We start from the raw sequence: 16133 nt of genomic DNA, 5'->3' as shown, positions 1-16133 counted from the left end.
CAACCACACACCTAAACTTACACGACTAAAACATATATCTCCTGGCGGTATATCTATATATATAGATGTATGAATGGTGACAGTCAGTGGTCGATCACAATAGATATATCATGAGTTAATTGTTCCTTATGGGTCGGATTCTTGTAAGGTGCAAATTAGACACTTCCGCTTAGTCACGCCCCTTGTGGATATTGCTAAGGTAAGGTCCCACTTAACGAAAGACAGGCCTAAATTAAAATAGAATAAATCTAATTGATATGTATTCTTTAACAAAAAGCTTAGCACTAAGTTTACATTGTTTAACCCACTCCCATTCGCTTGCCCCAGTGGCGGCTCTGATATATTTTCTGGGGGAGGGGAGGGTTTAGCTGTCCAACAGGGGACTTGAGCTCGTAGGCCGAGACTGGAGAATGTTTTGAGAGGGTGTTCCCCTTCCAAATGAATTTTTTTTATAAAGAATAGGAACCTCTGGATAGCCAGAAATGACACTCGAGTCTCAGACTGTGACAGATATGGCTTAGCGTGGGCCTATTTTTATATTTTTGTTTAGTCCGACTGCCCGACAAGCTCTGTCCGAAAGGGGCTTGACCTGTCCGGTGACTGGAGAATGTTTTGAGAGGGTGTTCCCCTCCCAAATGAATTTTTTTTTAAGAATAGGAACCTCTGGATAGCCAGAAATGACACTCGAGTCTCAGACTGTGACAGACATGGCTTAGCGTGGGCCTATTTTTATATTTTTGTTTTGTCCGACTGCCCGACAAGCTGTCCGAATGGGCTTGACCTGTCCGGTGAGGGGTTTTAAACACTGTTGACAACATTATGCGTTGTTGACTGGCTGCTGTTGGTGGTGCCACGATTTGCCCAACGGGGTGGGTGTAGGTAAAGTGATATTCACCGACAGAAAGCCCCCCCCCTCCTCACACACATACACATTAGAGCCACTATTCGGGTGTGCATTAAAAGACCATTATGTCCCAGACCTAAATATCTCGAAAATGGATCAATGGATCAAAATAATACTTTCCAGAATAAAAAATAACGCTTTCCAGAATATTTTGTCTTGTTTTATTGAAGAAGTCACGATCCGAAGTAGGGTGCGAATAATGAGGACCATTTAAATAATATGTTTACCGTATATCGTAGGCATATAACAATAGCTATATGATGAATATTCAAATTAGTGCAATTACAGTAAATGTATACAGCGTTTTTAATGCTGCGTTCATTAGAACTTAACCTATAACATGCGAATACACAAGAAGAGTGCATTCATTTCACGAACGCTAAATGGCTGCTGTCACTTTTGCAATGTGTTCGGAAATAAAACATACACCAAAAACTTTTTCTTTTAATATGAAATAATATTACTTAAACAAATTGCAATAAATATGTTGGGTTGCAAATAAAACATACAAACACACTCTTTTTTTATCTGAAATAATATTACTTATTAATAAACAAATTGCAATAAATACCTAATAGGTATTTATTGCAATTTGTTTATTAAGTAATATTATTTCAGATAAAAAAAAAGAGTGTTGTTTGTATGTTTTATTTGCAAAATGCTCGTTGTACATAGTTTGTGTTACATCAGCCATTTTCCACACTACTTGTGCAAATCGAGGAAGAAAATTCTACTCGAGTTCACAACTTGTGTTTACAAGTTCACCAACGAGATGAACGCGTTTCACAAGTTGTGAACTGGGAATCACCGACTTCACAAGTTCTAATGAACGCAGCATAACTTCAGTTTTTTGGGGGCTGAATGTGAATATTTTTAATGCATTTTTATATTTAAAGCATGTGACGATAAGAACCATTGACTATTTGCTTAACATTTCCATTTCAACGCCAATAATTGGCATGTACTTTTTTGTCAATTATAATAGTAAAATCGTCCCGTATGTTTAACCAGGAAAGGTAAGGAATTGGCCAAGTAAGTGGGTTGTCACAATTTTTTTTAACAATCAGTAGTTGAAAATAAAATGTTTCAACACTATATGTTCCTTGAATTTTGTGGTCAGAAGATGTGAAGTGAAAAGTAGGCCGACATTGAATTTTGGTGAAATTCGGATTACAAAATCTGAAAATGGCCACTCTTAAAAAGAGTCCCCAAAAACATATACTAAAAATACAAATAGTGTCCCTCTTTGAAATAAAAAGTGGGTGAGTTACCGTACGGTACTGTGCATATTTGAATAATGATAAAGATAATAATTAATAATGAATCATTATCATTATTATCATTATTATTATTAGTATTAGTATTATTACTCTATAGAGTTACTCTATAGAGTGATGTTATTTTGAATTTGTCATTAGATTAGGCTAAAATGAGAGGCGCAAGACCAAAGGACCCTGGACGTCGAGTTGGTCTTCCAACCGAAAACACCAGAAACCGTCACCAACAGTCGTCTAGCGTTAAACATGTACACGCTCAGGGATACTTGGATTACAGTGGGAACTATCATCCATTAACACAACATGACAACCGGACAGCTGCTGGAGGATTTAGAAATCGCAATCGTGGCGAGGTTAATAGAGAAGGACCTTATAGGTATGTGATTCAATTATTAGTACACGATATGTTAAGGAACACATTCGTAGATTACATTAAAGGTTTCTTACAATGTTTTTACATTAATAACAAATTAACAATAATTAAAAAATAACATAATAATAATAATATAAAAATTCAAAATAACATCACTCTATAGTAACATAATAACAAATTAACAATAATTCAAAAATAACAATAATAATAATAACATAATTCAAAATAATATCACTCTATATAGTAACTCTATAGAGTAATAATAATAATACTGATAATAATAATGATCATAATGATAATGATTCATTATTAAAAATACATTGGGATGTTAGAAATCCCTCTATGACATTGTGTAGAATATGAAGGTTTTTGATAGGCTTACTTAAAAAAAAAATAAACACAATATTACTAAATTGAAAAATATAATTTAAGCTAAAAAATAAAACCAATTCAAACAAAGGTAATATAATAGCAATTTGGTCAGTTAATCCAAAATACCAATACTCACCTATTGTTGGTAGTGGAATATGTCTTCTCTGATAATGACATAGCCCCACTCTACACAATTGGCTCATGTGCTCTATAAAGAACCCAGTAAATTTTTCGTGACGAATCGGGACTACCCCGGTGTACTGGTCCATAGTTACCCTGTTACCCTGCGCCAATGGACTATTAGGTCCTTTGCAGAATGCACCCATTGTGATGATGATACCAGAAACATCAACAAACACTGACCTCCAAGTTTATGCAAACTAAGTAAATTCTCAATTTTAACAATTATTTTACTAAAAGGAACTTATAATGCAATGGAGTTAGCCAATGTGTTAAATGGAGACAATATATTATATATTCATCACCATAGAAATCACTATCCAACATCCACAGCGACTGTTTATGGAGACTTTAGGAGAGAAAGCCATACAAATGGGAAAGGAGCTAGGTATGTTATATAGGAATATGTAGGCACATGTGTTATCGATTCTAAACAGAAATATTAAAGGAAGGCCGCACAATACTCGGTCTCATGTTTTAACTTAATTGTTAACAATTCATAACATGACTTTTATCTCCTATAGATTTTAGCGCAAACTACAGGATATGCAAACATAAACAAGGGACAAAAAAAAACAACAAAAAAACCCGATCAACTCAAAGAAATGATTAATCCTAACATAGCACTGTTTAGTAGTAGGCCTATATATGGTATTTATTCGAAAGCGCCTCCCTCGAATGAACGCCTTCTCAAAAACCCTTCTCAATAATAAAGGCCTCGGAGGGTTTATTCAATTACTTACGGTACACAATATTGCAACAGTGGCATGTAAAAACTATTATGCTGGTACACAGTGCTGCCCCGACGGTCGTCGGCCAACACACCATGGAAAACGCGCAGCGGATTTTTCAATGACGATCTATCATCGACAATGAGCAGACGGTCGTGTTGCCAAGCGCGCACAGACAGTAGAGATGAATTCATTGGCCAACGAACGTACGACCATCGTACGATACAGTGTGTGCCTGGAGCACAGTGTGTGCGATGTAGATTACTTTTATTTTTGTTCATCTGAAAATATAATTTGTAATTTGAAAAAATATAGTTGAAATTAACAAGGTCATCACACATTATTCTGTCTTATCGTATCTGTGTGGTAGTATGTGCGGAGGGTTTGTTTGGGTGTGCGATGCTAGTGTGTAGATCCGACGTAATTTGAAATTATATTCCTTTTTACAGAGATTTTGCACCGACCCCAAATAGGCCACTTAATTATCAATTAGATGGAGGAAGATGCCATTACGCTGAAACGAAACCCATTGTAAAACCATGTAAGTACGAAGGTAGTCGACACAACTATATATAAAAAAAAAACAAACAAACCTTTTGCAATAGCCTATTCAGTAGATTTGACCTTAAGTCAAAAAAGGTATTTGTTTGACGATTTTACATTATACTGCAATACCAGTGGCGGACTCAAAGAGGACATGTTTTTTAAATGTTTTAAATTAATGGAGAAAGTGATTATATTCACATTTCAGTCTGAGATTGCCATTTACTGCCACCTAGCGGTGCCATGATCATAATTTTTCTTACCTCAGTCTTCAACATTGTCGGGCTGAAGTGAGTTACTTACGTGAAATAAAAACTTAAATTCAATATATCTGCAATACAAAATATGTTCATTCTTTGCAGTAAATATGAATGATCTCAAGAAAATACATCAGACGCAGTCGCCTAATGACGTGGTACATATGTTATCCAACCGGGCCGACATGCTCAAAGCACTCTTAAATGAAAAGAAAATGATCAATGACGTCACTGAAATTCTACTCAGGATTTTTGTAAGGGTATTTCAGTACAAAACATCTAAAAAAGTTTCAGAAAAAATAAAAGCAGTAATAGATATGTTAAAAGACAGTACATTTTTTAAGAGTGTACTTCAGTTATATACGGCACATTTAGGAGATAAATCAAACACAAAAAACCCAAGTCAAATTGAAAAAAAGATAGCTCTCCTTTCGATATTTCTACGAGGGTTCATTCCTGGACTTGAATGCGAAGTGAAAGATCTCGAAATGCATATAACACTCCTTGACGTCTCTAGTAAAGCCTTGTTTGTACAACGCAGTTTGTCACAAGAAGCTGTTATTGAGGTAGCACGTTTGAAAAAAGAAGCGGACAAATGCATTACCGAAGCAAAGGAAGAAGACAAGAAGAGAAGACAACATGCCTCTGCCATCCGAGAAGGTATTTTTGATGGCCCACCGCCTGATGACTATCGGGATATTCCGATATTACCAACCAAAGATGACCTCCAATCAATGGAACCACCGTTCCTTCGGCCTAATAAAACTAAAGGAAGTTACTCAAATCATATTCATTATCTCGATGTTCAATTCCGATTGCTGCGAGAGGACTTCATTGGCCCTTTGCGTGATGGAATTCAAACACACTTGGCTAATGTAGCAAATCCTCTTCCACGTGACCAGAGAAAAAGGAATACAGATGTTCGTCTGTACTATGATGTTCAAATTGACCATCCTGTAATTTCTGAAAACGGGGTATATTATCGCGTCAAATTCAGTCTCAGTAACTTAACGCGAGTAAAGTGGCAGAATACAAAACGATTAATTTTTGGCTCTCTTGTCTGTTTATCACATGACAATTTTCAAACTCTCCTTTTTGGAACGGTTGGCAATAGAGAAGAAGAACTACTACGCCATGGCCGAGTTGATCTTAAGATCCATAATATTGAAAACGTAGAGAATACACGTGTATACACTATGGTCGAATCAACAGCATTTTTTGAGAGCTACAGGCCTGTCCTGCAGGTACTTCAACAGTTCAATGAAGAATCTATACCGATGGAAAACTACATTATTCGGGCTTCACACAACATAGAACAACCAAAATATCTGCGTAGTAAGAACGGCCTAATGTACGATATTAGTTCTTTGATAAAACAAGAAATAAGAACTTACGATAGGAATAGACGACGTCCCATGGGCCTTCGTAACGAAAATAGAATTAACATACTAGACGACAATGCTTGGCCCGAATTTAACAAACTAACACTTGATGAATCACAGTTTATTGCTGTGAAGGCAGCATTGACAAAAGAGCTTGCGGTTATTCAAGGGCCACCAGGAACTGGAAAAACATACATTGGATTGAAAATTGTTGAGACTCTTCTACGTAACAAATCACATTGGTCACCAAATAATGATGAGTATGCAGAACATGTTGAACATAAAAGTCCTATAATGGTTATATGTTATACAAACCATGCGCTAGATCAATTTCTTAAAGGTATTCTTGAATTTTCTCCAAAGAAGTTAGTCAGAATCGGTGGACGATCTAAAAGCGAAGAACTTGCACGTTTCAACCTGAAAGTTATATCAAAAAAGTGGAGACATAGGTCAGATAATTTCAAAAAGATTATAGATGCCATAAGTAATCAAATGATACAGGCTGAGGAGATGATAAAATTGTGCAACAAATACATATTAAGTGAATATACCCTTGAAGCTGTTATAAATGAAAATCATTTCAGATGTCTACAGGACTTAAGAGAAGAATATTTGGTGGACGGGAAGCGTTCAACTTTACCTACATGGCTTGGTCTTCTTTCCACTTCAGATGAATTTGAAAAGACAGAAGATGTTGCAGATGCTGACGACGAGGTTAAAGAAGAAGAACAGGATGATGTTTCTAACACAAAGAACATTACGACTGAATTCGACATGCTAATGTATCAAAGGGAGTATGATGATGCAGGTGATAGAAAAGATTATGAAACAAGAAAGAAATTGGTTTTGCGCACCCTATACACTAAACTCGCTTATAATCAGGACATGCAATGCAGAGATTCACCATTGAAAGAGCATTATGCGACATTGATAAAACAACTATCCATCACTGATGATGAAATGGATAAACAGGAGGCCAACAGACTAGTCAATATTCGCAAGTTATGTCTGAATAATCAATGGCGTCTCTACCGATATTGGATAACCCAGTACAAAGGTACATTGCGTAAAATTTTATTCAATCAGCAGCACAGTTATGACCAATTAGTAGGCAGGAGAATTTATGAGCAAGACCACGAAGCTAAATGTAAAGTTATAAGAGATGCAGATGTAGTCGGTATGACAACGACCGGTGCTGCTATGAATAAAGAGCTCCTGAACGACATTCGACCGAAAATTGTCATTGTTGAAGAAGCTGCAGAAATACTAGAAGCACATATAGTAACAAGCCTGACAGATCAATGCGAACACCTTATTCTTATTGGAGACCATCAACAATTAAAGCCTAATCCTACAGTATACAAACTTGCTACCAAATTTCATCTGGATACTTCACTCTTTGAAAGAATGCTTACAAATAATGTCCCCTGTCAGAGACTGTCATCTCAACACCGCATGCGACCAGAGATATCGAACATCATGAGGAAACACTTTTACAGCCATCTCCTTGATGACGATTCGGTAAATCACTTTGATAATGTTATGGGTGTGAACCATAACTTGTTCTTTATAAATCACGACATCAAGGAAGAGTCTGTGGAGGATATTTTGAGTAAGTCAAACGTTCACGAAGCTGAATATTGTTTAGCTCTTGCAAATTACTTCTTCCAGCAGGGTTACGAGGCATCATGTATCACCATCCTGACTACCTATACAGGACAGGTGTTAAACTTGAAAGGAAAACTCAGAGATAAGAGGTATGCCTGTCTTGATGGTATTTATGTTACTGCAGTCGATAATTACCAGGGGGAAGAAAATGATATCATACTATTGTCTTTAGTAAGGAGTAACGAAGCTGGGAATATCGGTTTTTTAAAGGTCTCAAATAGAATGTGCGTAGCATTGTCGAGAGCCAGAAAGGGTTTGTTCTGTATTGGTAACTTCACACTTTTAGCGGAAAAGAATGACCTCTGGATGAAGATAGTAAACGATATGCGATCTTCAGGTCGCATAAAAAATCATCTTTTGTTGCACTGCCACAACCATCCAGCGACGAAGGTTAAAGCGTTTATTGCAAAAGACTTCGAAAAATGTCCATTAGGAGGGTGTAACCGTATGTGCGAAACTCGCCTCGAGTGTGGTCATGTATGTCCTCGTTATTGTCATCCAAAAGACCCGCACCATGAAAAATACGAATGTAGAGAACCGTGTGTCAGAACCTGTGATCGCAAGCATCCTTGCAATTCTTTGTGCTTTGAAAAGTGCCCGCCGTGTAGAGTCATTATTTGTAAAATTCTGCTTGATTGTTCCCATGAAGCTAGTGTACAGTGTGCCAAATACAACCAGTCAATTGATTGCATGGAACCATGTGAAAGGACATTAAAGTGTGGTCACAAATGCAGACTTAAGTGTTTTCAGAGTTGCACCTTGCAGAGATGCTTAGAAATTGTTAATAAATCATTTGATCCTTGTGGCCACGATATTCAAGTAAAATGCTACATAAACTCATGCCAACTACCCTGTGAAAAATTGTTAACTTGTGGTCATGACTGTCAAACAAAATGTGGAGATATGTGCACCGAAAAATGTAGAAAATATATAGATAAGACATTTCAGTGTGGACACACTGTAAATGTTCCTTGCTTTACACCTTCCTGTATTTTGCCATGCTCACGTGAAAGTTTGTGTGGTCACCCCTGTCTTAAACTATGTGGTGAGTCGTGCGGCGACTGTTTTGTTAAAATCAGAAAAGAGCTTCTATGTGGGCATCTAAAGATGTTGTTTTGCTATAAAAATGTTAAAAGTGCTACTTGTAAAGAAATATGCACTAGGGCATTACCATGTGGACACCCATGTATGTTAAGGTGTAACGAAAAGTGCGATGCGACGTTGTGTACAAGACTAGTTAAAAAAAAGCTAAAATGTGAACATGAGAAAGAATTACCTTGTAATATAAATATTGAAACATTATACAAAAATAAAGATAGACGATTTCGTTATGCGTTTTCAAGACTTCCAAATCAAATTGAATTATTAAACTGTAACGTGGAAGTGATAAAAGCTCTAAAATGTGGACATGAAATTACAATCGAGTGTTGTAAATCATCTCATATCGATAAAATTAAATGCAATGTAAAGGTTATTGAAACATTAGATTGCGGACATGACGTCACTCGTGAGTGTTCAAAAATCGGTTTATGTTCCGAAATGTGTTCAAGGCTGTTATCATGTGGACATAAATGTCTTAAACTATGTGGTGAGTCGTGCGGCGACTGTTTTGTTAAAGTCAGAAAAGAGCTTCTATGTGGACATCTAAAGATGTTGTTTTGCTATAAAACTGTTGAAAGTGCTACTTGTAAAGAAATGTGCACTAGGACATTACCATGTGGACACCCATGTATGTTAAGGTGTTACGAAACGTGCGATGCGAAGTTGTGTACTAGACTAGTTAAAAAAAAGCTAAAATGTGAACATGAGAAAGAGTTACCCTGTAATATAAATCTTGAAACATTATACAAAAATAGGCCTAGAGATAGACGATTTCGTTATGAGTTTTCAAGACTTCCAAATCAAATTGAATTATTAAACTGTAACGTGGAAGTTATACAAGCTCTAAAATGTGGACATGAAATCACAATCGAGTGTTGTAAATCATCTCATCTCGATAAAATTAAATGCAAGGTAAAGGTTACTGAAACATTAGATTGCGGACATGACGTCACTCGTGAGTGTTCAAAAGTCGGTTTATGTTCCGAAATGTGCTCAAGGCTGTTAACATGTGGACATAAATGTAAAGACGCTTGCGCTAATCCGTGTACAAAAAAATGTACTGAGATCGTGAAGAAGAAACTAAAATGCGGGCATAATAAAAATGTGAGATGTTATGTAGATGTTACAGAGAATGTCATTTATGGTGAAGCAGCTTGTTATTTTAAGACAAAGATCCAACTACCTTGTGGACATGAAGAAACACAACTTTGTTGTCATAGTTATCTACCTGTAATATGCAGTAATCGATGTTCCAAAAAGCTGTTGTGTGGTCATTTTTGTATGAAGAAATGTTCGCAGGAATGTTCAATCGATAGTTGTAAGCAGGTGTGCAATGCTACCTTAGCCTGTGGGCATAAATGTAAAGGAAACTGTACAAGCTGTTCGCACGGACGGATACATACTACATGCTCACAAATTTGCATCAATAAGCTTATCTGCGGTCACATTGGCCAACAGATATGCTCCATTACTCCCTATCAGCCATGTAAAAAACGGTGCAGTTCCCGTTGCCCACACAGAAAATGTCTTAGAGTCTGTGCTGAAATTTGTGCACCATGTAAATCACCATGTGAGTGGAAATGCCCACATTTAAAATGTACAAATGCATGTGGTGAGATGTGTAATCGTGACAGATGCAATAAACCTTGTCGCAAGACCCTGAGATGTAAACATAAATGTTTAGGTCTTTGTGGTGAGCCTTGTCTCCGTAGTTGTTTAAAATGTGATCCAGTTAGATATCTTCCTGCTACTGCAAAGGGAAATAGACCAAAATATGTCTACTTGTATGATTGCTCCCACGCAGTTGAAGTTTTAAAAATGGATGCATATATGGACAAAGATGAAGGTTCGCGACAAAAAGAATGCCCCATATGTCACACCACAATAATATATAATACAAGATATGGTAATGTTCTCAAAAGAATTGATGTAAAAATAACATCATTGAAGCACATGGCATGTGCTCAGCGATCAATGCAACAAGTATAAGAAAAACGAAGAAAGATTTTTGACAAGTTGTCAGTTCTAAAAACAATCGATACAAAACAACTATCAGATGAAGTAAACTCATGCTATGGAGTACCATATGATAGATTGCTTGTAATTATTATTATGATCAAAATACTCGAAAAAATTGAATTGATTAGTATCAACTTGCATCAACGAACTGAAAATAGTGGTAGTCAACCTACCGATCGTCACATATCTCAACAATTAGATAATGTTGAAAAGAGAGTTTTGAATTTCACTAATAGTGTTTCTAGACAAGTATTGGTCGATTTGTCTTCGGAACTGCAACGTTTAAATATATGCAATCATTTGAGAAATCGTGAACATCAAGTTAAGTCTAATTCTAAAGATTCTACAAAGATCAACAATATGTTATTGTTGATGCTTTATACGAAGGTACCGGTAACACATGAAACTAACCTGGACGCTTTAAGTTTAATTGGACCAGCGAGCGTAGAAAACCTTTCAAAATATGAATCACTAGTAGATGTAGTTGAGAAAACTGTTAATACAAGTTTTTTCCAGCACAGTTGGGAAAAATGTGCGATGGGCCATGTACCAGCTGGGAAAGGAGATGTCAAACAGTTTAATCAATCGAAAGGGCTTTCAGAAAAAACGAATGATTCGGAGGTAGTGAAACAAGAAAATTAAGTAAAAGGTGTTAGGAATCTGAATCAAATCCACAATCTTCAATTGAAAGTCGAAAATAATCAAAATCAAAAGAAAAACTCAAAGAAGCAACAACGAAGACAAATCAAACAGGAACCTAAAAATGAAAACGTAAACAAAGGTTCATCGGTTTCGACTGACACTCGCACTTCCTCTCAGCCTCAACGACAGGGAAAAGATTCATTTTTTAATAATATGAAGGGTGAAAGAACTCTAACAAATCAGGAACAGCAGAGGAGTAGCGCACACTCAAATACCACAGCTAGTCAAGGGAACAAATCGACTACTACGCATAAACCACCAGCGGAGAGTGAAAATACTCGAACTAAACAGCAACAGCAGAACAGTAGTGCACACTTAGGTTCCAAAACCGGTAAGAACAATGTCGGCAACCAAATCCCGAGATGAACAGACGAAAGAGAGCAACAAAGCTGTATCCAGCACAAGCCAAGGCAGCAAATCGACTAACCAAACAAGTAAACCATCAGCGGATGGTGAAAGTACTCGAACGAAACAGCAAAAGCAGAGCAGTAGTGCACACTCAGGTACCAAAGCCAGTAACAAAAATGTCGGCAATCAACCTGAGAAATCCCGAGATGAACGGACAAAAGAGAGCAACGAAACGTATCCAGCACAAGCCAAGGGAGCAAATCGACTAACCAGACAAGTAAACCACCGAAACCAAAACGAAGAAATAAAGGCAGAGGCAGAGGTAGAGGTTAATCCTTTCAACAACAACAAGTACAAGAAAAACGAAGAAAGATTTTTGACATGTTGTCAGTTCTAAAAACAATCGATACAAAACAACTATCAGATGAAGTAAACTCATGCTATGGAGTACCATATGACAGATTGCTTGTAATTATTATTATGATCAAAATACTCGAAAAAATTGAATTGATTAGTATCAACTTGCATCAACGAACTGAAAATAGTGGTAGTCAACCTACCGATCGTCACATATCTCAACAATTAGATAATGTTGAAAAGAGAGTTTTGAATTTCACTAATAGTGTTTCTAAACAAGTATTGGTCGATTTGTCTTCGGAACTGCAACGTTTAAATATCTGCAATCATTTGAGAAATCGTGAACATCAAGTTAAGTCTAATTCTGAAGATTCTACAAAGATCAACAATATGTTATTGTTGATGCTTTATACGAAGGTACCGGTAACACATGAAACTAACCTGGACGCTTTAAGTTTAATTGGACCAGCGAGCGTAGAAGACCTTTCAAAATATGAATCACTAGTAGATGTGGTTGAGAAAACTGTTAATACAAGTTTTTTCCAGCACAGTTGGGAAAAATGTCCGATGGGCCATGTACCAGCTGGGAATGGAAATGAAGGAAACGTACAGAACTGTACAAAATGCAATATTTCTGAAAGTTCTGAAATCAAACAGTTTAATCAATCGAAAGGGCTTTCAGAAAAAAACGAATGATTCGGAGGTAGTGAAACAAGAAAATTAAGTAAAAGGTGTTAGAAATCTGAATCAAATCCACAATCTTGAATTGAAAGTCGAAAATAATCAAAATCAAAAGAAAAACTCAAAGAAGCAACAACGAAGACAAATCAGGAACCTAAAAATGAAAACGTAAACAAGGGTTCATCGGTTTCGATTGACACTCGCACTTCCTCTCAGCCTCAACGACAGGGAAAAGATTCATTTGAAAGAACTCAGGAACAGCAGAGGAGTAGCGCACACTCAAGTACCACAGCTAGTCAAGGGAACAAATCGACTACCACGCGTAAACCACTAGCGGAGAGTGAAAATACTCGAACTAAACAGCAACAGCAGAACAGTAGTGCTGTTGCTGTTTAGTTCGAGTATTTTGCTGTTCCAAACCGGTAAGAACAATGTCGGCAACCAAATCCCGAGATGAACAGACGAAAGAGAGCAACAAAGCTGTATCCAGCACAAGCCAAGGCAGCAAATCGACTAACCAGACAAGTAAACCATCAGCGGATGGTGAAAGTACTCGAACGAAACAGCAAAAGTAGAGCAGTAGTGCACACTCAGGTACCAAAGCCAGTAATAAAAATGTCGGTAACCAACCTGAGAAATCCCGAGATGAACGGACAAAAGAGAGCAACGAAACATATCCAGCACAAGCCAAGGGAGCAAATCGACTAACCAGACAAGTAAACCACCGAAACCAAGACGAAGAAATAGAGGCAGAGGTAGAGGTTAATCCTTTCAACAACAACAACAAAATAAAAAAATAAATTAAAAAAAAAAAATACAATAATTAGGCTGACCAGAAATTGGCATACAGTATTTCTAAGAAGGTGTATCCGTAGCTTCCTTCAAGGGTCATCCTAATGAAGTCTCTTCTTTTTCTCTTCATAAGCTGTTGACCTCCCATTAAAAGGTGTCACTATTATCATCAATCGGTATTGATCTAATTTTAATTTTATATGAATGACCATTTGTTTTATGAAATGTATTATGTGAAACGATTTACTCTCTTTAAGTTAGTCGATTGTTGCTTGCAATATGTATTAAAGTTTATAAGCTCTTCGAGACACCACGCTTAACACGCATGTTACTGTAAAATGTTAATGTTTCATTATAATTTCAAGTTTCTATTATATGAAACTTGCTAAGAGCAAAGAGTATAAATAGAACAAGAGAGCAAAGTCCCGTTCGTAAAAACGTCACGCCTGTGTAGGACGCCCACTAACGGTTGTATATTCTTTTTATTACCCAGTGCAGCGCTGCGCAGCGCGGTAGAAGCTGTCTCTTATACACATCTAGATGTGTATAAGAGACAGTATACATTGTTTGATGTTATGTACATAGGGTGCTGAGGTTTAGAGTTGTAGCCCTCAAAGCATTCTGTAAAGGAAGCAGAGGCAATAAAAATTGTACATTAATTCATCAGACAGACAGAGGCAGGGGCCGAGTGGTATGGCAGGGGGACTGCTTACCACAGCCTTAACATTGGCGCTGGTTTGAGCCACTCCTCCACCAGGTTTTGGTTGATGAAACCAAGTCTTAAAAAATAAGGACTTATGGCGGCCCATTGATTGTTAAAGCAAAAACAATACAGTACAGTAAACACTAATTCTTGACTGTATAGTAAAGTTTGCACCGAAATTTGATTGGCTGAATCTATGGCAGCCATCTTGGATGGTACACACACACAGTTCTGCGTATTTCGAACATCGAATACATTGCGGTTAGCGCTCTAGTATTCTTATTATACCTCTATGGTAATAAAACACATACAAGCGTTAGTTGGCTTCCTACACTAGCTGCGTACATGGCTCTGGCTGCGTAGAGCGTATCGTTTTTTTACGCTCTCAATGAGCGTTGTTGGCTCTCTTGTTCTATTTATACTCTTTGCTAAGAGGTACTCGAATAGTGAATATCTATAGTCATGATTTAATGAAAATATATTGTTAATTTTTTATAAACTTAACATTATTATTTAGGCAATACTTTATGTTCAACTTTTTCTATTAATCTTTATTTTTAGAAACTGGGATTATGTTAATGGTTATTATGTGTTAGACCTACATAAGCGATTTTTTTAAGCTTAGCGTTCAGAAAATCGCAGTGTTCACTGCAATCTTTACACTGCTTAGCTGTCAAATCGAAGAGTTCTCGATTTGACCATAGAGAAGATAGAACAGTCTGTTTTATTTTCTCTATGATTTGACCCAACATTCAGCGCCGCCGACAATCTGTCGGCGATCGTGTAGCGATTTAATGGAAACCAAGCTTATATGCACAGACATGATATGATCACATGATGCGAATTTGTTGAGTATAGTATTGATTATATTTTATTGTGATTTTTTTTTTTATGAAAGTCTAATAAAAGAATGAATGAATTGATTAATAAGTGCTTGCAGTACACCACGTAGATTGTTTTGAAAAGACGTGTTTTTGTTGAGTGAGTTGCTAATCGTGATCAGAAGAGTAATATTAATTGATATACACACTGAGTCGCGTTATTTTCTCTATTTTCTCGAAGAAGTGCGCCAAGAAATTTATTAAAATAAAGAACAGGCCTAGGCCTAAAACTGTCAGACGGGTTTTTTTTTCTATAACTGCTTAACATGTAGGCATATACCTATTTAGTTGGCATATCATATTAGGCCCTATTCATGGGATTACAATAGGCTATACCATTACGAAATCAAATACAAACTTTAAAATTATAAATAGAAGGATTAATACGATTGTAAAACTTAAAAGGAAAACGGTCAAATACTATCACTACTACTACTACTACTACTACTACTGCTACTGCTACTGCTACTGCTACTGCTACTGCTACTGCTACTGCTACTGCTACTGCTACTGCTACTGCTTCTGCTACTGCTAGTGCTACCGCTACCGCTACCACTAATAATAATAATAATAATAATAATAATCATCATCATCATCATAATCATCATCATCATCGGTCCGGCGGACTGATTTTGGCCTCATAATTACTTGCCTAATGTAGTCCACATAAGCCAAAAATCAGTCAGCTGAAATTTACTTTGCTGTGCTCAGCACACTTGGGCATCTAACGTCCGTAATAGATTTTGGCGGAAAGAACGATTCCTAAGCTTTTCCAAACGTGCATATGCTTATCTAGCCAATCATGGAGTCCTTATGATGTCTATAGCTGAAGCCTGAATTCGCATACATCACCCTATATATA

The 16133-nt window shown here is 36.8% G+C and overlaps 2 protein-coding genes across 2 annotated transcripts; both read left to right on the top strand.

The window, feature by feature from the left end:
- Nucleotides 1-2333: 2333 nt before the first annotated feature.
- Nucleotides 2334-7440, top strand: LOC117101414 (NFX1-type zinc finger-containing protein 1-like). Its single transcript, XM_033241392.1, has 5 exons — nucleotides 2334-2557; nucleotides 3417-3494; nucleotides 4287-4378; nucleotides 4743-7300; nucleotides 7426-7440. Exons 1-5 carry the CDS (start codon nucleotides 2334-2336, stop codon nucleotides 7438-7440), a joined length of 2967 nt encoding a protein of 988 aa, XP_033097283.1.
- Nucleotides 7441-7494: 54 nt separating this feature from the next.
- On the top strand, nucleotides 7495-11280 carry LOC117101399 (NFX1-type zinc finger-containing protein 1 homolog). The gene has a single exon (XM_033241378.1). It carries the CDS (start codon nucleotides 7499-7501, stop codon nucleotides 10775-10777), a length of 3279 nt encoding a protein of 1092 aa, XP_033097269.1. The 5' UTR covers nucleotides 7495-7498; the 3' UTR covers nucleotides 10778-11280.
- Nucleotides 11281-16133: the final 4853 nt, after the last annotated feature.

This window comes from Anneissia japonica, unplaced genomic scaffold, assembly GCF_011630105.1.
Source record: "Anneissia japonica isolate Jap-2015-1 unplaced genomic scaffold, ASM1163010v1 scaffold287981_len1045443_cov154, whole genome shotgun sequence".
NCBI classification, from domain to species: Eukaryota; Metazoa; Echinodermata; class Crinoidea; order Comatulida; family Comatulidae; genus Anneissia; species Anneissia japonica.
Note: the sequence above shows the minus strand (reverse complement) of the source record. Positions and strands in the feature narration are given on the sequence as shown.